The 22167-nt window shown below is 37.2% G+C and overlaps 1 protein-coding gene and 1 long non-coding RNA gene across 2 annotated transcripts in view; both read left to right on the top strand.

Moving 5' to 3' along the window:
• The window catches only part of cog6 (component of oligomeric golgi complex 6), a 73733-nt gene extending 69253 nt beyond the window's left edge, over positions 1-4480 (top strand). Inside the window, exon 19 of the mRNA XM_088639543.1 lies at positions 2997-4480. Within this exon, the coding sequence (XP_088495669.1) occupies positions 2997-3144 (148 nt within the window). The 3' untranslated portion in view covers positions 3145-4480. The remainder of the gene's footprint in view (positions 1-2996) is intronic.
• Positions 4481-10848: 6368 nt separating this feature from the next.
• The window catches only part of LOC148658403 (uncharacterized), an 85842-nt gene continuing 74523 nt past the window's right edge, over positions 10849-22167 (top strand). Inside the window, exon 1 of the long non-coding RNA XR_015940066.1 lies at positions 10849-14456. This is a non-coding gene — a long non-coding RNA (uncharacterized LOC148658403). The remainder of the gene's footprint in view (positions 14457-22167) is intronic.

Raw genomic sequence — 22167 nt, 5'->3', positions numbered from 1 at the left:
TGGCTTTGGTTTCAACTGAACTGTCTGTTACCTCTTTTAATGCTTCATTTTAGTAAAAAACTTGTTCAATTAGAAACTATGTTATCATTTTCGGCTCTCAGACTGCCAAGTACTATGTTAAATCAAAAATAACATGTTCAAGGTTCTCACAATTTTGTTGAAACAGTAACTTGCTGATTTGATTTTTTTTTAACTTCACTGTTCAGCTGCTGAAAATTTCGAGCTGTGTTCTGTGTAGACGGGCTGAATGGCCTCCTCTCCTTTATAACCTTTCTTATGTTCAGTATAGCCAGAACTTGACAGTATAAGGGCTTAAAAACAATTTAAGACGTTAGTTCTAATTGAGCATGGAAGCAGCAAAACACATCAGCAAAACAAAAACAGTGTGCCTGGTACAAAGATAGGGAAACACTGCCATACAGTGGCACCTACAGGGTTACACTTACAATTACAGGGTTGAATTGATTCAATAATTTTATTTCATCATGACAAAACAATAGCACATCTCCACTTCTACTCCATCAGCAGCTCAGTATATGTATTGTACTGTATATATAGCATATATGTGTATCTCAAAAGCAACAGGTTTATGTATATGATTACAGCCCATTTAAAACACACTTTGTTTTAATTCAGTTATCCTTTCACAAAATGCACAAGATTGTTTTACTAACAGTGAGGTAAGTATAAACTAGTGCTCTCCAGCCTTTCTCCTATAGGGCTCTAATCCAGTTAGTCCAGTACAGTAGGCCACCTGTTTCCAAAACCTGTGAACACCTGTAAATTATTAAAGAATTAAGTCATCTGTTCATTTATCAGAAACCCATGTGAACATGGAGAGAGCATACAAAATCCACACAAATAGTGCCCAAGGTCAGGATTTGAACCCAGGACTAGTGCTATGAGGCAACAATGCTAACCACTGCGCCACCATTCTTACAGCTGTGTTTTGCTAAACCAGTTAGCTTGCTGTAGATAAATTATAGACTAATTTTACTGTGAAAGGAAAAAGTGTGTTTAATAAGATTCTTTTAAGACCCAGAACCCTGTTTTGAGAGCTGTTCGTTAGTACAGAAATAAATATAGTGTCGTGTCTGGATTTCACCCTCTGTATTCCTTTAATTGGTACCAGAGCATAGGTGACCAGAGAAACTCTCAAAAAAGATTGGAGCAAACACCTTTTGGCAACGATTTCCTATACTGAAACCTAGAATGCCATACCTGCATCTAGTATGTTGGTCTCAGATGATCTGGAATTTCTTTTTAAGTAATCACCTGCTTAATTGATTATAATGCAATTTATGATGTATAGTATCTTTAGAAATGGGTGGTTTAGTGGTGATGTACAGCAGTCTGCTAGTCCGTGACTCTTATGGATCAGGTTGGAGACACCCAATATAGACAGTAACTGTAGGCGCTTGCCATTATGTCATTTAGAGGCCTAAATCTAAATGTATACAAGGCTGATCCATATTGCCCCTTCCCTATATGCACTGCTCTGTTGTAGAGAAATATCACATTTAGATTAATATTTTATGAAAATTATCCAGTGGTTGCCCAGGTACTGTATAGGTACCTACAGTATACAGTACCTGGTCAACCATTGGATAATTCCATAAAATAACTTCTGTATAAATGTAATATATATATATAACTTATTTGTGCTTAAAATTCAGTTCACAGAGTCCACAACCAACTTCCCTAACATCGTATCTGTAAATGTTTTATGTTGGATTTTGTTATGTAATAACCCAAACATTTTTAAAGGAAAGGGTAAGACTAATTTTTTTGTACCTGATGTTCTCATCTGCACATATATATATGTGTGTGTAAACCCTTTCATTTTATGGTACAGTTGTATAAGTTTAAACTATAAATTTGTTTTTCAATTTCAGTGGAAAATTAAGGAGATAATCTTTTGAAATTTTCTCAGGTTATGTACAGTAGCATAAGAAATGTTTTTTTATAATCTTCATACTGTAAACACTGCCTTTAGTCTTTGGCATTTCGAAAAATGAATCCTTAACTACCGTTCTATACAGTACCTGACAAAAAGGCTTCATTCCCTGCGCATCTGCAATAGGTCTTTGCCTCACTTGTTGATAGATTTAGAAACTTAGGAGACAAAATGTTTGAAGGCTTGACTTTGAAGCATGTCCGAACATACAAAGAGCTTAAAAAAAGACTGAGGCACCACCCCATAAAGTCATAGTTTTTCTTCTTTTGGAGAGTTTTTGCACCTGACCAAGAAAGTACCAGTGTTCTGTCGTTGATTTTTGCAGATTTCTTTGTCTAGTTTCTCTCATTGCTTCAAGAGAGATGATTAAGAAAAATCAGGTTTCTAGTGAATATGGTGCTGGGGGAGCTGTAGGTGGCACTCTGGACCAGAAAATTTAGAACAAGACATTATAGTGGGAATTACAGTAAAGAAGGTACTGTCCTTTTTTACCACAATGTATACCAAAAGTAGAGACTATGTTATCAATGCCACAGGTCCTTCAGCATGTCTTTGGTAATATAAATGGTGAATTGGCCAAAATCAAGGAAAGTTCAATACAGACTTACCCAATATTGATTACAAAAATAAACTTTCCATTTTCATCATATTTAAAACTTTTGACATGATGAAAAATCTGTTGTTTTGGGATTTTTGTTTTTTCCTTCTTTTACATGAGAGCTTACTCTGACAATAATTGTTTTTTTCAACATCTTTTTATTTCCACATTTTAAATAAGAAGGCAACCTACTGTACAAAGGCACTCTTCTAATCACAACAACAAACAAAAAATGGTAGGAATGCAAAAGTTCTTGACTTTATCCCTAGCCTTCTAGAAGATCCTGAAAGGTATGTTTCTACTTTGGGTAAAAAAAAATTCCAAGCTGTCCAATTTATGCAGTGATCGCTCTGTGCCTCTATAACTTGTGGTGCATTTCCAGAAAATGTTTATGCTGCCAGTGAATTGCCAGTGAGGAATGAAATGTTTCCTTGTTTTCAGGGAGCAAATATTCAAGCAGTCCACAGAGCTGGTGTGCTGTGCCTACAGCGAGGTACACACCGCCATCACCAACCCAGTAAACCAGTACAAGGATCCCGAAACTGTTCTGCACAGATCTCCACAGCAAGTACAGACCCTGCTTTCCTAACCTGACCAGACCTGTTTGCTGCACCTTCAGGATAACATGCACAAATGCTGAAGAATAATCCATAATAATTTACTGCACTGGGCTTCATGTTTTGCTGGTCACTTAAAATTGTCTACAAATGTATGTGCTGTTGGACTTTAATTCTGAAGCTTGTAAGAGGTAGGGGAACTTTTCTTTTGGACTAAAAAACTTATAAACTATTTTGAAACAAGACAATTTTGCCTTAAAATTGAAATCAGAATAACAATTTCTGGTAAAACCCCTGGGTAGTATTGTACAATATTGAATACAATATTAGTCTTCAGTACTGGCCAGTATGTTTTTTTTAAATGGTCTGGATAAATAAATCACTCTTTTTTTGCATTTTTAATTGTGTAGCCAATATTTATTTCAGAAGTATCCGAGAGCAATGTCAACGTTTCGACATTTACGAGCTCTTTGGTCATTTAGTCTCAGGACATCCTTCTAGAGTTAATGAAGACAGCAAGGCGAACATCACTATTCAAATGTTTGCAAATAAAGTGGTGGCTTTTCAACATTCCTGTTTGTTGAGTATGCAAGGGTTATTGGTTTAAGAAACCTATCAAAACTATCATGTTTCTTGAAGAATCTCATGGGCCCTTTTTAAACTAAGACTTTTTGTTTGATTGTGGTTTAACCATGGTACATTGTAGTGAAACTATAGGAAACCCCACTAAGACAGAAGCACAAAACAATCTATGGTAAAGTACATTTACCACAGAAAACTGCCTTAATGGAAACATTTCCTGTTTTCAGTCTTGAGTTCACTATGTCTAAAATCCAGTCCACCAGTTCTTTGAATGTTGTATAGGACGTAGTTCCAGTACTACCTGACTTTTTTATACCCAGATCAAATCCCCATGTTATGAACCCATCACTACACTAAAGTTTATTTTGCTAGGTGTCTTTATCTTTGTAAATAAAAAAAATCCCTTTTATTTACATTTACTGATCCATAAATGTGAAACAGACATTTTGCTGACCTTTATTTTAAAGCATGTGAGAATATACCTTTTATTTCACATTTACACCTAGATACACATGTACTACCTCTCAGATAAGAATGATCTTACATACCTATATATTTACATTATAATTTTGCAAAGGTTTGTAACTATACAAATATTTGTAATGGTACGAGTATCTTGCTTTTAGTAGGAACTATGATCCAACTGCTCTGTGACCTAAGTGCTGCAAAGTAAAGGGGAAACAGATTATAGATTCTTTGCACATCAACAATGAGGTGCATAATTACAATGTAAAGTTTTCTGTCTACAAGAATAAAAACCAGTTTTTCAAAAGAGAGCATAAAAAATTGTACTTCTTTATGTTTTGTTGTAGAAGCAGATTGCTGTATAAACAGATTGTCAACAAAAAAGGAAAAGGTGTTCTGCTCTAGGACTTGAATTAATGGACCACTGACATACAGTATTTCCATCCTCTCATGTCCCCTTATACAGTATATGTGAACAGATAACAGCTTTCCCAAAGCCATCTCCGATATTTATGTGTCATTCTGGGCTTGAACTGAACCTTCTGTCATTTAAAGATTGACATCAGCCCCCACCTGAATTATAGCACCATACTCTGCACGTGTGAAGCAGTTACAGTGTGGTTCGGCCTCACAATAGCTTCAAAAGTGTCACAGATTAACAAATGTCAGCTGGATCTTTAAAGCAGCCAATCAGAGCACCTTTCATCATAAGCTGATAACCAAGACTGGGCTACATTTAATAATTTTGTAGCACTTGACTGAAGAGCCCCCCCCTCCACACACACACACACACTCCTCTAACGTTTAATAAGAAACAGGTCTGCCTTTCATATTAAATTCAATTTTTCAAAAAAAAAGGCATCGAAATAAGTTTTAATGTTTCGAGTGTCTCGTCTGGTTCTTTCTTGCTCTGTTTTAAAGAGATAGTTAAATGAAACTGTGCGGTCTCCTGCCCATGGAGGGAGTGGGTAAGAGAGCCAATTAGGGGTCGGTTCGGTGCTTTTCACAGACAATGGGGCTTTCATGTTAGGCTGAATCCGCAGTCACGCCAACTTCTAATTGCAGGAAAAAAATGCCTGCCAGCTTTCATTCACCAGCTATATTTAGGGGAGTAATAAAAAAAAAGAAAAAAATGATTTTGAGAACAGGCTATTAATAGGAGTTGCAGCTCACAAACAGACCTAAATACTCAATTTGTAAGAGATAACGTGAAAGGGGGAAGGCAGTTGAGGCAAGCATATGTAAGATTTTAACTGCAGTGTGGCTTGGAGCAGAACCCCTTTTTATCTGCTGTTCAATGGCTCAGTCCCAAAGAAAGTTAAGAACTCATGTCACATGTCTGAGCTGGGACAAGTTACTCTGATGCTACAAGCTTTTATGACTGTCTTGATTCTTGTCAGATCAACATGTTTCACATTACAGGACCATTTACAAGAGCTGTATGGTCTGTAGAGACTTCCCTTCCTTTAAATCAATGGATAACACATGGAACCGCACAGAACCCCTCCCGTTACTTGGCTTTTCACAGACATATAAATCATTCCTTCAATGACTACCAGTGAGAAGTATCCAATATGAGATCCCACTAATGAACAGGCAGACACCATTATGAATGTTTAATTATCAGGTTGTCCTACAATGGGAAAATTCAGTTCATCCTTCTTAGCTAATGCATTTTTTAACAGTGTACAAGCTAATGCTACGTTTCCATTTGTCTCTGGAGAGCCTGGAGAAATGTGGTTAAATGTGTGAGCAATATGGGTTTGGGGATCATGGATTTGGTTTTGATTAAAATCAACAGCACTAAATTTTAAAAGTCTCTGCTGATACATTTATTGAATCGTGTTTTTTATTGTTGCTAACAGTCAATGATATATGGTCCTCCCCTGCCTGGATAAGGTCCCTGTTTCATAGCCACTACTGTTTAAAAGCGACTAACCTGTAGGTTGACAATGTAAACTGGCTCTTGTTACTCAGTGACATCAGATTTGTCAAATAATACAGACAAAAGTGATTCAAAGGCACTGTTGTATTTACTGAGATGTAACAAATGGACTTAGGAAAAGGAATAAATGAAAAGAAGGAAGCAACCCCAGGAGCCTGTTTGGTAGTTACTGTTACAGTTTACTGAGATTATTGTTTTAAGAATCTCATCCAGCCTTTTCTTGAAAGGCAGGGTATCTTGTTTCATACTCACAAAACTCTACAGTATGTTGACTTTTAAAGTCTGGAATAAAAATCGTAAGCAACATCATTTTATATCCGAATCTCCTTTTGTTAAAAAAAATCCTCTCTTCTGCAATAATCCATAACATTCTGGAGTGAAATTATGAGTGATTTCTTATGATTGTGCCAAACCATCTGCCTCTTTAGTTACAGCGTATCAATAATATGCTTTTGCCAAATATATTGGTATTTGCCTTATCATCATTTCCTATTTCTTATTCAAAGCCCTAGTCAAATATATAACTTTAATAAAGATAACAGGTGTTGAAAGAGCAGGACATTTTGATATCCATGTGAACTAAGATTTTTCCTTACATCTTTTTTTGAAAAAAGAAACATGCAACAGTTATACTTTGCCTAAGCAAAGATGTTTCTCAGTGATGAAGAGACACTTTACAGACAAAAGACAAAGTCACAGAAGCTACCATCACAGCACACCAGGTTTGTGCCAAAGTAGTCAAGACTAACATATTTGCATATATTAAACAAAGCTGCATTCCAAAATGTGATGTTGCAGATGTGACAAGGAATATTAAACTAAAAGGAGGGTTCAATACGTAACTCATGTCTTTTACTCTTTGGTCCAGAAGCATACACCTTCCATGCAGCATTTCTACAACGATGCTCAGTTTCAGTAACCCATCCTGCATGTCATGTTTACCAATGCAGATTCAAAACTGAATCAAAGGCTCAGTGCAAAAGGCCTGTCAGAAAAACAACTAGTTCACCAAAATATGTGCCACTGATGTAGTTTAGGTGGACTCAATACCTTGAGAGTATTCCTTAAGATTTAACATCCCTTTATTCATCTTGTCATTCTGTATTTGATTCCTGCCTGCTATTTGGTGTGGAGTTACCTTCCCTGAAAAGCCCTCATTCAAATCGTTCTCAGCTGAACAAGCTTTTAAATTGAGGTCTGGTTCATGACATAAAATCGTTGCTTAATTGTAGCCATAAGTACAATTTAAATTTTGCAAACAAAATGGGGCCATTCTGGTGTACTGGGCTAAGACTGCAATCAACAGTGACGAGAGATCATCAACCGAGATGATTAAGGAAATGAATTAAATGTGATATGCTAATTCTTGGCTAGTACTAGCTGTGGGTTAGCAGAGAAAAGGCGGCGGAAGGTCACACCATTTTAGAATGAAGACTTTGCACGGAATTTTATATTAGAAGAAGTGACCTGAATTGAGCAATAGAACAAGGATCAGCATTGTTGAGTAACTCGTGTCAAAAATGGAGGGTTGAGTAGCCCGCATTATGTTGGTCACATGATGTTGCAAAGTGCCCTAACCTCTTTGTAAACCACTTTATCCTTATCAGAAGGATACATATACCAGAAAGGAGCAGCTGTTTCCTTAGCAACCACAGACAAAAAGCATATTTACATTGAATCTTGTCCTTCAATAGGTAGGCGATTATTGTACCACGTCATATGCTTACGAGAAAATGGAACAGCCTGTGAAGGATATCACAAGAGTGTGTTTTGCTATTAATTTCTTACGTATTGCACTTTTAATACATTTCACACGACAATAGATTATTTTGCTTAGCTTTATAAGAGCATTGGAGAAATCTTCTTAAAAGTTATAATCAACAGAAGTTTGAAAGTATTTACTGTTCAAGAAACAAAGTAGTTTGTAATGGAGTGTTTTGACCTAAAAATAGAGTATGTCTTTTCTGAGCTCAGGGGTAGTTATCTAGTTTCATTGATGATCAAGAAAGGGGGCCATGTTTTTTCCTAAACATAATGATGGAAAACATTTAGTTACATAGGGGGCAGCACTGTGACGTAGGGGTGAGTGTTGCTGCCTTGCAGAACTGGGCCATGGGTTTATTTCTGGACCTGGAGTACTACAGTATCTGAGTGGAGTTTGTACATTACGTTATGTTTGTGAGGGTTTCCTCCAGGTGCTCCAGTTTTATCCTGAAGTCCAACAATATGCTGGTAAGTTAATAGGTTTTTGGGGAAATTGGCCCTGTTGTGAGTGTTGTGCAGGCTTGTGTCCTTATGTACCCTGCAGTAGTCTAAAATCCTGTCCAGAGTGTATCCTGCTTTCCAGCCATTGCTTGCTGGGATAGGCTCCGGCTCTCCCTCAACCTGTATTGGATAAAGTGGTTAGAAACTGGATGGATGGATTTAGGTTAATAGAAAAACACAAAGAAACAGAAAAAAAGCACAAAGTTTTACACGTGTAAGGGGGCAGTGAAGAGAAGGCTCCATTTAAATATAAATAAAATATATGATACAGTACATGAGACATTTACAGTGCCTATAGAAAGTCTACACCCCCCTTGGACTTTTTCACATTTTATTGTGTTACAGCATGGAACCATGATGTATTTAACTGAGTATTTTTGCCACCCATCAACACAATGTACTCTATAATGTCAGAGTGAAAAGCAAATCCAGACATTTTACTAAATTAATTTAAAAAAAACAGAAAATGATAATAATTTAGTCTTACTTCAACCAGTTTTTCAAACACTTGAACCTGTTTCCCTGACCAATAAGTAGAAAGTACTATCACAATGCTTTTTCGAAAAAGTACAGTATAAAATAAATTCACTGCCCCACCTTGTTTCTGTGTTTTTTGCTGATGAGAAATTATTAAATGTATTTATATTAAGTAGAATGATCATTATTAAATATAATAACCCAACAAAATTGCCATTAACAAACTAAAGGGCATGATATACATGGAATATTTAATAACACAACAGTTTACCAGTCCTATTAAATGTTAGATTGAAAAATCACAACTGTAAAATGGTGTACAGCCCAATGTGTGAACCGTGATATGTTGTATTTCCTAAAATGGATTTTCATTGCTTGATGAATCTTTTGTCACATGTTGTAGCTATATATGATCTCTAGTACAAAGAGCCTTAAAGAAAATGGTATCCAAGAATAATGCGGTGACCTATTTATGTTATTAAGAATCATCTTTGGAATCATCTGTTAGCCTTCACTTTGAAATGTGACCAATGGTTTTCAGGCATTAATTTTTTGTAATGTGAACATATCTGTCATGTAGGAAAGAGCATCTTACAAATATTCTCTGTCCTAATGCAAAACATAAGATACACAGGAATGAACAAAATAACAGTAAAATGAGATGAGGGATTAGCAGAATGGTCACATTATCTCCTGTCCTCAGTTCATAACATGCAAACTTATTCAATGGGTCTGAGCAGACAATATTTTTTGCAATTTGTGGATACTTGGGATGATATACTTATGTTTGCCATTGCTATTAGAAGCCAAGATCTATTTTTTTAAATCAAAGAAAACTTTGAAATGCTTGAAGTGTTGTCTTAAATTAACTTCTTAAGAGAAATCATTTTGACTTTTGTTCTTATTGCCATCAGGTTTTTCAATTTTTATGTTTTATGTTTCTGAATTACCCCATCTTTACCTTGCCGTGAATTACGGTTTCCAAGTGGGAATATTCTGTTTTTGAGAGAAGGTTTGTTTAACCTCTTAGGGTAAAAAGGACTATTTTGCTGAAGTTCATAATAGTGTTCCTATTTTCTGTGTGAACTATTTCTCCCTGAGCAACCTTAATAACCCTAGTAATTTGGAAAAATCTTAATAATCCATGATGTGACGTGATAAGTTATGACAATGTATGCATTTCCCTGTATTTATTCATTTTAAAGCCCATAATATTAATAAGACCATTTTTAATTTTTCCTGAAAGCAGTTAAACTCTGGGCTACATTCCATAGAATTGTAAGGCTTGGGAAAAATCCCAGCTTGATTAAGGTATGGTGCAAAACCCACAGAAAATCTGCATAGATATTACAGTACTTAAGTGATTTGTTCCCTTTTTTGAATTTCTGCAAGAAATAATCTCTGCTTTCATAACTTTTCAGTAAGATGTGGTTTTTCATGTTGCAATATAGAACTATAAGAATGCTCCAAGTTACTAGCAAAAATAGAGCTGTATAAGTTTGAGCTACTGTCTGTCTGTCATATTCTATCTAAACAAACCACAGGCTGTAAGAGGTTTGTGGGTTAGTTCCCTATCCTTCACATATTGGCTGCATATGCAGAACAGAGAGGTACAGCAGTGAACCAGTTCCTTTTTCTTATTGAAGTGTTATTCATTATACTATACAGTATTGCACAAAAAACTGGAGGCCACTTTTTAAAGCCTTGCTTGAATAATCACGAAAAACATTTTTTTTTCTAGATTGAGATTGACCACCTAAGGTTTTTAGCACAAAGCCAAGTTTATAACAGGCTATTACACTTTCCAATCTCTGACGCGTAGTAATTCCAACACCATACTATACTTTTGCTGTTGTGATTTAAAAAGAGAGCTTCAGAGCCCAATGAGCACTCCCAAACAAAATGGAATTTCCAGGTTTGCCTACACACCTTTACATTAGATAGTAGTGGCAGAGCGATCGCATTGTGGCTAAGGATCTGTGCCTGTGGCTGGAAGGTATAAATGGCCGACACCTGCGCTCTGACCCCAAGATTCTCTCTTCCCATCTTTGTGCCTGTGTGTCTTATAGAGAGCAAGCCAGGGTATGTGAAAAGACAAATTCCTAATGCAAGAAATTGTATATGGCTAATAAAGAGATCTTATACTGTACCAGACCAGGTCATTACTTTGGATTATCTCACCCAGGAAGGATTTGTCTGATGGTAATCATTTCTAACAGAAAGATAAAAAAACATAGATCACTGTAACCAGTACTGTGCTTTCTCTAGTTATCTTTGGCTTCTTGGTTGTTGATCACTTGGAAAACAAAGAACGACCTGACCATGTCTTCTCAGTTAGAAACTTGTTCTTAACATAAGGGGCCAGTTTGATGCAAGAGAGTGATATTACTGAGAGGGTAGATCAATAAGGTAGTGAGTCTGGCTGCATATCATAAACAGAGAAGTGCTAAAATGTCACTGATGCCGAATGTGCCATCCATGAATGTTTTCACATTCTAAATGACCTCCATGAATAAACATTTTTTAACATTTATGATGAAGCTCCAATGTGGTATATGTCTTACAACATCCAGATTACTCTGTATTTGGTATCCAACATGTTGTTCATGTAGAAACTATTTCATTTACACCATGCTTCATACTGTATGTGTCAACTAGTAAGCCATGTGAATAAAAAGAGAAATGTCTCATCAGATATATTGCTGAAAAAATGGGGTTTAATTTCATGCAATGTCATGACTTTAGCACAGGTATGCCTGTAACTTTTGGCAATATGCCTTTAAAATTTCAGAGTCTTTATCTATTGTCATATTCAGAATTGCACTACTGTGAAATTATAAATTGTAAAAAGAGCACTAATTCTCTGCATTTAACGCTGGCGAGTCTTCACAAGAACAATGATGTTTAATGAAGCTGAGACAGTGCTGGAATGTTGGCCCAGTGTCAGCTCCTCTCTCTAGTCTATAGCCAGTGTATAAAATCATGTCTGCTTTCTACTACCTTAATGTGCTTTCATATTTCAAAACCTAATAATTACATTTGTGATGTGATATGTCTGTCATTTAAGGTTGCTTCTTTCCTCTTCATTTCTCAGGTTAAAGAAGGCTCTGAGAAGAAACAGTTTTTACTATATGGTGTGTGTATATACTGTATACTACAGTATATGGTTTTCCATATACAAACATGAGGAAATGTGTGTGCTCTCTGAGTAATGATATATATGACATAATAAATAAAGATCAAAAGTAGAGGACAAATTTACCCACAATCCTAAAACCACTCTCTCCCTAGTTAATTTTAAATATTGGCAAACTTGTTTTTGCAAAATCCTGCTTTAATACAGATTTGTCTATAAAACAGGAAAAAATAAGTAATGATCCTGCCAAACCTAGTAAGTGTTACTATTACTAGGTGAGATTAGTAAGACAAAAGTAGGGAATTGTACCTCAAAACAGCAGTTTTTAGAAGATCATCTCTCTATGACTTTTCCCATGTTCTTTTGATTAAGAGTGCATTATTACTAAGTGAGAAACTTGTAATGAAGAAAAAACATTTGCTTTATACAGTATATGTTTATTGAGGCATACACCACAAATCTTATTTCAGATCTGACATATTTATGGTTGAATTCCAGTCTTGCAACTAAAATTATACCTTTATTAAGCTGCATACAACACCAGCAATAAAGCAGTTAGTGTCAGACAGGGATCAGACATGACACTCTTTCCAAATGTGTAATTTTCCCTTAAATGTGATTATTGTATAGAAGATAACTGCTGGCAAGTGTTCATTTTAATTATTTAAATAAAGCTGGAAGCAAGACTTTAAGTGTTGCCAGACAATATCCCTTTAGAATACAAGTTATGTATGCCCCACTCCATGCTGGTTGGTTTTATGGTATCAAAGTGCAGAGCTTCAGGTTCTCACAATAGTGTCCTGTTTATTGTGTGTTTTCCTGTAGCATGAAGTTCAATCAAAATGGCATTGTCTCTATAGAAATAATTTTGATAATATTGTATATCAAAGTAAAAAATGTATCTGTCTATCCATCCACTTTCAAACCCCTTTATCCAATACAGGGTTATGGGGGAACTGGAGACAAGGCAGGGTACAACCAGGACAGGATGCCAGTCCATCGGAGGGCACACACCCTCATACCAGGGCCAATTTTACAGAAGCCAAATACCCTACCAGTCTTTGGGCTGTGGGAATAAACCGGAGCACCCGGAAGAAACCCACACAGGCATGGAAAGGACCCCAGGAATTGAGTGCAATACTAACCACTGTACTACCATGCCCCTCTCTTTATATTAGATTAATTTTCCAGCACCATGTTACACCATCCAACTGAAACCTTCATTCAGCTTGTCATTGCTAACTTATTCGGTTTCACATTGTCAGATACTGGAGGACAATAACAGCACCTGACGGAAAATAGGAAGTTGAAGTTTCATTGTAAAAGGCACAGCACTTTCACAAAATCAGTCTGCACTTCCTAGGTAGCTTGACAATTAGCATGCTGAAGGAAAAAAAAATGGAAGTAAACCTCCTAAAGTTATTGTCAGTTGAACAGCAACACACTTTGTGTGTTTTAGGGTTACTATATGTACTGTATGTACTGTATACAACTTCAGTACAAATGCATCTTTCAGAAGGATGTAAAAAACCTTAGTCCTTAAAAATTATTGGCAGGCTTAGAGCATATACTGTTTACATATGATTAATGCATGTGCCTCCAGTAAAGAGGGTTCCCAGTCTGAGCCTTGATGATATTACAAATAATAATCTAAAGTCTGTCCTATATTATATGAATTAAAAGTCCATTTAGCATAATATAATCAGATCTTAATGAAACAGCTGAGTCAGGAAAACTGGTCATCATAGTTCAATGAATATCCGTACACAGAAATGAGATCATGGCATACAGCAGTACATATTAAAGGGCACTAACATAACCAGATGTCCACCAGAGGATGTATGAGATGTGACAGATAAAAATGGTGGTCAGAATGGACTGTTATAATGGCCTCTGTTTCCCTTGATCCTACAGTATGTATGTGCACCAGATTTCACTGTTTCATGTTGCACATATCCTCATGATGCACTTGTCAGACGAAGCCATTTGTAAGCACCCTATATATACTTATTTTCCAGTACCCTATGATGACAAAGCAGAGTGTTCTGTGTGTGCTTGATTGCATACACTTTGCTTTCGATTCCAAACTCATCATCTGCATGACTCTCAGTAGGTTTAAAGGGCAGTAACCCCAGAAAGAATGGGAAAAAATGGTCCTCAAGGACAGGAGTCTGACATCTTGTAATTTTGTCTTTGTATCCAGAGTTGTTATAAAGTTCATGGGGGGGTGATTTATCCCAGTGCTTGTTCAAATGAAAAAAAAAATAAAAATAAAAAAGACAGGCATCCCGTTTTCGAGGAATCTCAGATTACATCATCACCCAGGATAGCCTCCTAGACCTGGCAAATCTACAACCCTTGTTCCCAGGATTACTTCAGTTCACTGGATGTTGCTCAAGTGTTGCAGCAGTACATTCAGTTCAGAGGACAGGACTGACGTGAGCTGCTGTATCTGGACTTTGCTCATCAGTTAGGTAAGACGTCTTCCTTTTTTCTGCTGTTCTTGTAACCTTAAAATCTAAATATAGCCTCAACCCCTCTGGAACCCTCTACTGTCCAATAATAAGCCTGGAAGTCAGATTGAGATGACTATTTTTGGAGCATTAAGATGCCTAGGAAGAATAATTTGATTCTTACTATATCAAATGTTTACTGGTACTATACATATGTAGATTGTGTCCCCCAGATCTATTCAAACCCCCAAATAAGAATAAAAATACCTTACATAACAGAAATGTAATGGGTTTTGCTTAAATAAATAAAAAAAATATACTATGATCTTAATGATATTGCACAGAACGATATTTGTCATAAAGTCCAGAAATCACAAGGCTCTAAACATCATAAACGTCATAATCAAAATATATGATTAAAATCAAATCTTGAGACAAGAAATTAAATGCTATTTTCATCCAAAATCTCTCATTGAGACCCCATAGGTCAATTTTATAGATGTTATGCTGTAGCAGAAGGCTCTCAATCCAGTATTAGTCCTTGTGTACAGGAAGACAGAATTTCCAGAATCTAGCACTAAGGGTTCTGAGATTGTAATTCAACTGTAACTGTGGAAACATGTTTTAGAAGATTTTCCAGCAATTGAACATATCTAAGCATCTATCAGACCTTATTGAGAATCACTTTCCTAACTCATTCGTCTTTTCAGAATGTCAAGTAGGCATTCTATTTAAAGTTACAAACACCGTAACAGTTCAATACGCCTTTTAAAATTATAATTATTGCTGCTTCACTAATTAATGTGCAATTAACAATAAAATTTAAGCTCTTCTGTTTATTTTCTTTTTTCCCCTTTCGGAATAGGGATTTTAAATGGATCAATGTACAGTACTATTGCCCTGTATGTCAGAAATAACTAAGACAATTTTTAGATACTGAAGTGTTACATTGAACAACAAGAGCAGGGCTTATTTCACATGTAGCAGCAGTTAATTTCTAATTGGCTTTGCTAAGAAGGCTCTATATCTCACTTGTATCACCTGTGCATTGCTGTTCATCAAATTAATTTCGAAATCTCAGCAGCAACTTGGTTCTGTTAGAGATGACAATGAGAGATAAAGAGAATGAAAGAGAAAGAAACTAGTGCCAGCTTGGTCTCTTTTTGAATGAACAAAATCACCAATTTCTTTTCCCTTGACGTTACCCACATTCAGTTTAAAACTGACAGCTGTGTGTCCTTTGGAATGTGTCCTCTGCTTCCTCTCACATCGCACACACAAAACGCAAACTGCTGGGCTAAGGCCAGGGATGGAAGACAAAATCACAAGTTCATGAGTATTTATCAAACCACAGGGGTCACTCTCGAGCTACAAACCAAGGAAAGTCAGTCCAGCTATGAACCCACCTAACCCCCAGTATCACTTGTGTGTGCCATTCCTTCAGACAATCACTGTAATGGTCAGATAGTAACTTAATCTACAATCTATGCACTAGGGGGCCCAAAAGAGACCACAGGCAGAGGCCTACAGCAGTGACCCCATTTGGTCTTTTGACCTGCCTCTCTTCACAAGATGTCTCCTGTTATTGGAGGATACTTACCTGTCTGCTATTTTGAGAACCATCTGTGCTGTGTCAATACTGGCCAGAGATGGAACCTTTAACTCAATAACCTAATGGAAAGGGCACTCACCTCTGACTCATTTGGTTAATAATTATGTAGTGGTCCTCTCAACAGTGTTGGTTTGTGACATTTTTGGTAGGAAAGGTAGGTTTAGTTTAGTTTTTTTTTATTCAAAGGGATGCTACCCAGTGTTGAAATTTTTCAATCCAAGCCCATCATTTTGCAAAAAGACTGCTTATAAGAAGGAAAATTCTGAACGAAGGGCCTATTGTTCCTTAGTAAGTAACATCTTATAGTTAAGCTTTGTTTTGTAAAGCGCTTGTACTGTTTCTATTTCATTGACAGCATATGATTTCACAGGAAAACAAATCATTTACTCTGATTGGTAGAACAAGGCAGATGATGTCTTTTGCTGCTCTAAGCTGCTTAGAAAACTGAGATATGTGGTTCATAGATGTGATATAATCTGTCATTGAGGCTTAAACTCTAACACTTTATCATATAAAGTGTTAGAGTTTTGCTTGTTCACATGTCCAGCATGCACCAGACCAGTTGATTATTAATATACAACACTCCTTGATTTAGGTGTTACGTTCTTCTTTCATTAGGTTCCAATGTTGTCCTTTGCCCTTTTCAGTGATAAAATCTCCTCTAGATGGGAAATGGTTAACAAAAGCAAAGCGACAATCATGGACTTTGGGCCTTCGTGTTGTGAAACACGCATGTGTTCCTGGGCTCTGGGGTTGTTTTTATTTTGGATTTTTTTTTTCAGGACGGTTTTCTACCTTTTATTTTTATTCAGCCACCACACACACTGCGAAGGTCATTACGCAAAACCTTGTCAAACAGGCCCATCGTAGCAAACAGAACATCTTAGAGGAGCAAAGAAACACCCCACTGAATATCAAGCAGAAATTTTGATCTTCCTTAACCGGCATTGAGCATCAGAACTGGAAGGTTCTTCCCATAACCTGCAGTTATTCACTAACAAGGTTCTAATATTAAACAGGCACCATTTGCCTAGCTTTCAATTTAGACAGTTTGGAGTACACTGAGGAGGTGGCTAGGTTCGATTATAGAGATATCACTCCATAGAATCATTACCACAGCAAGGCTTACAGCAATTAAGATTTTTCTGGGCATCGCACCCCAAAAAACAGTTTCAAGGCTAATCTCTTCATTGTGAATATGGGCTTTATGTTCATTTAATTAAAATTCAAATATGAGCACTGGGCAGAGAGCCCCATCCGGAGGTGGGTGGAAACAGGGGTACCTCAAGAAAACCCAGAAGAACATGGATATCACATGCAAAATCCAACTTGTAGGGCTCAGAACAAACCAAAATACTACTCTGCTGCTTTAAAGCATTCAGTAGTAAATGTTATTGGCATAAAACCTTGTAAATAAGTTCATGGTTGAAGCCAGCTGATCACCAGTACTCTGTTTCTGCAAAGTCACAAGGCATTTTGGTTTTCACTACCTAAGACTTTGGTTATTTAATTGAAGCACTCATTGATATAATTGGTCAATTGTCACCACTTATTAAAAGCCTTAACTTATGGATTTAACCTTGATACACCAACACCTGCTCAAGTCCTTCTTCCCACTGTTTTTCATCCAAATGCTATCCAGTATCTGTGGGTAGCCACTATGACTGGTTCACACTAAAACTGATTCTGTGTCCTGAATAAAGAATGGAAAAAATATTTTAAATCTCTTAAAATTGTATGCTGTTCTGAAAAGTATTGTCCTGTTTTCCATGGGTCTGATGAATGGGTTGGTTCTCATCTTGTGATCTTTACTGTCTTGAATATTTCAAAGCAGGATATTTTTCTGGGCTGCTTTTAGGTAAGTGCTTGTCTTGTTTAGCCTTAGTCTGAAACTTCCACAGTTGATGTGAAGTGGAAGACGCATACAGTGCATTAGGAGCAGATGACGAGTTATTGTTTTTGAAAAATTGAAAGCCACACGATAATCATACAATCCGACGAAATTCTCTTTTTGAAAAATGAAGTCATCCCTTGAGGTCAGTGTTTCATTTCTGCCTCATGCAGCACTTGATATTCTTCTTCACCAGTCCACCAAGTCAGCAAATGTCTTCCATGACTAATATAGGCATGTTACATTTGTTTGTTTTGTTGTCTGTATTTATACACTGAATTAAATTTATGTTATTTATAACACAATAGGTTATATAATTCTTACACTACAGCTGGGCAGATCTAAATGTTCTACCATAGCAGTAGGCGATGATCACATCATACTGCCTAGTCAATTAAACCGCCCTCATAACCAGGTCTATTTAAATTAATGATAGCTTTAAACAGTCTTTTGGGTTTCTAAAATGGAGCACTTAAGATATGTGTGGAGTTTATAAAGTAGAAAAAAAAGCTTTCAATGAAAGCATTTGCATTCACCATTATTAGCATTATTTCCTAGTACAGTATATTGATTGAACTTGATTTTGCATTAAACGTACAGATAAATGTGCAGATGAAACATCAAAAGCATTCAAATATGCCTTGAATGAATTTTGGAACTATTACCATTAGAAGAGAAAAGACACTGAATGTAAAAGTAAATTAAAGGAGAGAAAGCAACTGCTGGCGCTCTTCAGTGCTCATCCAGTAAAGCTACTAGCTTCTGAAGTTACAAGTTCAAGTAGAGGTCAAGTCACTAGCCAACTGTGACTGGAATTACCTAAAATCCTTTGGGACTCTTGTGACTTCCTGAGGGTCTGCTGGCTTATAATGGTATCAGTGGCACCTGTGCCACACTTCCAGAGCAGAGTCTTCTTTTAGTCTCCTTGGAACTTGCAACATGTCAAAAGATGAGTGGGCCAGTCAGAGGAGTCTGTCAGAACTTCCTCATTCTCTCTGTGGGAGTACAGCAGTTGTTGCTGTAAGTCGAGATGTGAAGACACATTTGGCATTTCCAAGTGCTTCTGTTCGCAGTTCTTAATCATGGGACACCATGGAATGACACCCATAGCTGACATCCCTTCACCTTCGTGAAAATGTGCCTTGGAATCTTGAGCATCCATAGTGTGGTCAAAAACATGCTTTAAAATCTCATCCAAAAGACAGTTTTTTTAGGAAGTTTAATAAGGGTTATGAAAAGGCAAGGTTTCATTTAAATAAACTAAGTCTGCAGCATGTCTTGCTATCAATGACATCAAGGTGTTTGCTTAGGTTTTTTAGGTATAAGTGCATAATGAACAGTGCCTCACTTTGTTGTACAGATTTCTCCATGTTGATGGCTATTGTGCAAGCCATTCCTCTCGATCTGGTAGTAATTTGTTTGCTTAGCTAATGTGAACACTTTGTACAGATTCCTGGAACCTGGTCAAAATAAGTTACATAATTTCCAAATGCTGCCACTTTGGACCCATGTTTGGCTGACTTATTTGGACACAGTGATACAAACACGATTAAAAATTCATAAGCAATATGGGGCACAGTGTAAAATCATACACTTTTAGCTCTGGCTTCTGTACAGCATGTTCACAAGACTGGCACAGACTGATCCGAGTAACAGGCTGTTTCAGACATCAGTTATCAGATCTAGTGCTAGACTTCTACACATGTAAACTGCAGTTACTAAATTTTTTACCTTCTGTCTTCAATTTTCCTTCAAAAACATAACAGAGGGCAGTTAAAATTGAGACTTTTGCATTTGAAAGACTGTAGCAACACAAAAATATCTAAATTGGTCATATTCAGTGCTCCAAAAAACAAATTACACTTGTCTCCTTCTACTGTCAACTTCTATTTAGAAGTGACAGATTTAGATGTCTTTTAGACACTTTGTGCAGACGGGTTTAAAAAACAACAGACTTTTTCTCAAACGAGAATACTGTACCTCTATGGAGATACACAACTGAAATCCTATCATTGTGACAAGGTTTCGTTGTGCTGTTATAAAATATCCACAACTGAAGGCAAGCTAGGCTATCACAAGAGTGAGAGGCAATACCAGATGGTAGCCTTTTGCTTATGCTGCATGACCAAAGTGTTAGACATCTATGATAGTATAAATAATGTACAATTATTTTAACTTTTCTTTCTGAGCAATTGTATGTACTCTATGCTATAGTACATGCAGCTCATTTAAAAGCCACTTGGAGTACAAATCCTTTTTGAAACCATTATACCTTTTTGCCCATAACACATAAAGAGCTGGTTTGTACTGTAGAGTATGATGCATTTCCTGAACTCTATAGTCCACATATTGCAATTTGACCAGAATTCTCCAAATGGTTGTACACTGTTGGTGTGCTGACAGTCCCAGGAATGTGCAAAATAGAAGCATGCAATTTTGTCAGCGAGAGCTGCAGCACTCCTCCCCTCGATGCTACTACTGCTATGAGTATTGTGGGTCTGCTAGAGCATGTATCAGAGGAAAGTAGGCATGTTTCTCACCTGAACTGTGGTGGTACAAGAACCACTGGAAGGTAAAGTTGATTAACAATGCCCTATTTCAAACTGAGACAGCTTCAAATAAATAAATGGTGAATGGTGAAAACAGTGTCCACAGATGGGTAATTCTATTCCTGTATCCTTTTGGATTAGGACTTTTAATTCTAGTTTAATTCAAAATTGCACAAATTATTTTTCAACATGGCTCCCCCATATGACCTTTGTCCACATGTTGAAGTTGCAGTGCCAGACTACCTTTTTGTCATGCTCCAAGACAATGGGAGAGTTGTTCTCAGTGAGAAATCTAAAAGCACTGACAAGTCCTTAGAAAGTCTCAGGGTATCCTGAGGTTCAAAGCTGTGCTGGAATCCTTTCTGGATTTGCCGCTTGGGAACCACATGACATTAATTTTAACATTTTTTTCATTACAATATTCAACATCCTTTTATTGATGTGCTCCTTAGCAGATGCTTTTATCCAAAACTGCAAAGAGAGATTATTGGTAGAATTATACATATATGGCTCAAGACTTAAATAATTTTCATAGGATGAACAAAAGAAAGTCAGTGGAAGTCAGTACAAAAATCGAACTGGGAATGTCCTGATAATAACCTCTCTCCCTTAACCACTAAAACAAACAGCATTTAAAAAAAATCTAAATTCACACAAAAAAAATGTTGCCCCAGAAACCATACATGACAAGCGGTTATCAAACTTTGCAGGTTTTGTTTTTACATTAAAGCTACCCATTTCCAGTGGGGTCATGGATAGACTCTCCCCTCCCTCTACCCTATTTTTGTGATTTTTCAAGGGCTGTAAATAAACAGAATGTGACAGAGCTCTTGTGGGTGTTCCATATTGATCCACGTGCTTTTGGACGTAAGAGGCCTACTGCGTGACGCATCGTGTTTTGGCCCCTCATTCTCACAAATCCAAAATCACACAATGTAAAGCCTTGTCGCTTGCCTGAACCGAATGTTTATGCTGTCTCTGGAATGATATCAAAGGAGAACATTCGGAACTGGTGCCGGCATAAACTGTAGCCAAAGGACAACCTGCAGATGAGCAGCCAGTTTACTCAGTAACCAGCGACAATAACCTTTTGCCGAGTTCCCCCTCCCTTTTTGCTTTCTCTGTGCATGTGAAACTGCCCTGTGAGCTGGCTGACTGGCTTGTGGACAGGGCTGGAACATAGTGAACTCCTCCATATGGGAAACATGGCATTTACAGTAAAAGCCAGTTCATATCCAACTGAACGCATGTGACTGAAATAAGTTACAGGAGAATCAATGACACTCGTACATTTGAGTATTGCTGATTTATGTAATGGCTAGTAGATGGCTGAGCTGTGTCTTGTTAACAGGCTGAGGTATCCAAATGCTTGAGCCCTAGTGAAGGCTCAAGAGTGACAGGAGCTGACAAGAGATAGCCGAACAGGATCTGAGTTATGAAGGCAGGTGGAGATCCAAATGGGACAAGTGATAGCAGACAGGCTGATCTGAGACTGAAGATGTAGGGCTGTGTGGGGCGAGGTGGCTCTCTAACGCAAGACTGTTAGGCAGAAGGTATGGCAGTATGCCATTGGTCTGGTTCCTGGCTGGACAGACGGGGAGCTGACAGGCAGTGCAGGTTCAAGACTGACAGACAGATACTCAGGCTGGTTGTTCAACACAAACATTGGCTCTGCTTAAG

This window comes from Lepisosteus platostomus, chromosome 7, assembly GCF_059453375.1.
Source record: "Lepisosteus platostomus isolate fLepPlt1 chromosome 7, fLepPlt1.hap1, whole genome shotgun sequence".
Taxonomy (NCBI): Eukaryota; Metazoa; Chordata; class Actinopteri; order Semionotiformes; family Lepisosteidae; genus Lepisosteus; species Lepisosteus platostomus.
Note: the sequence above shows the minus strand (reverse complement) of the source record. Positions and strands in the feature narration are given on the sequence as shown.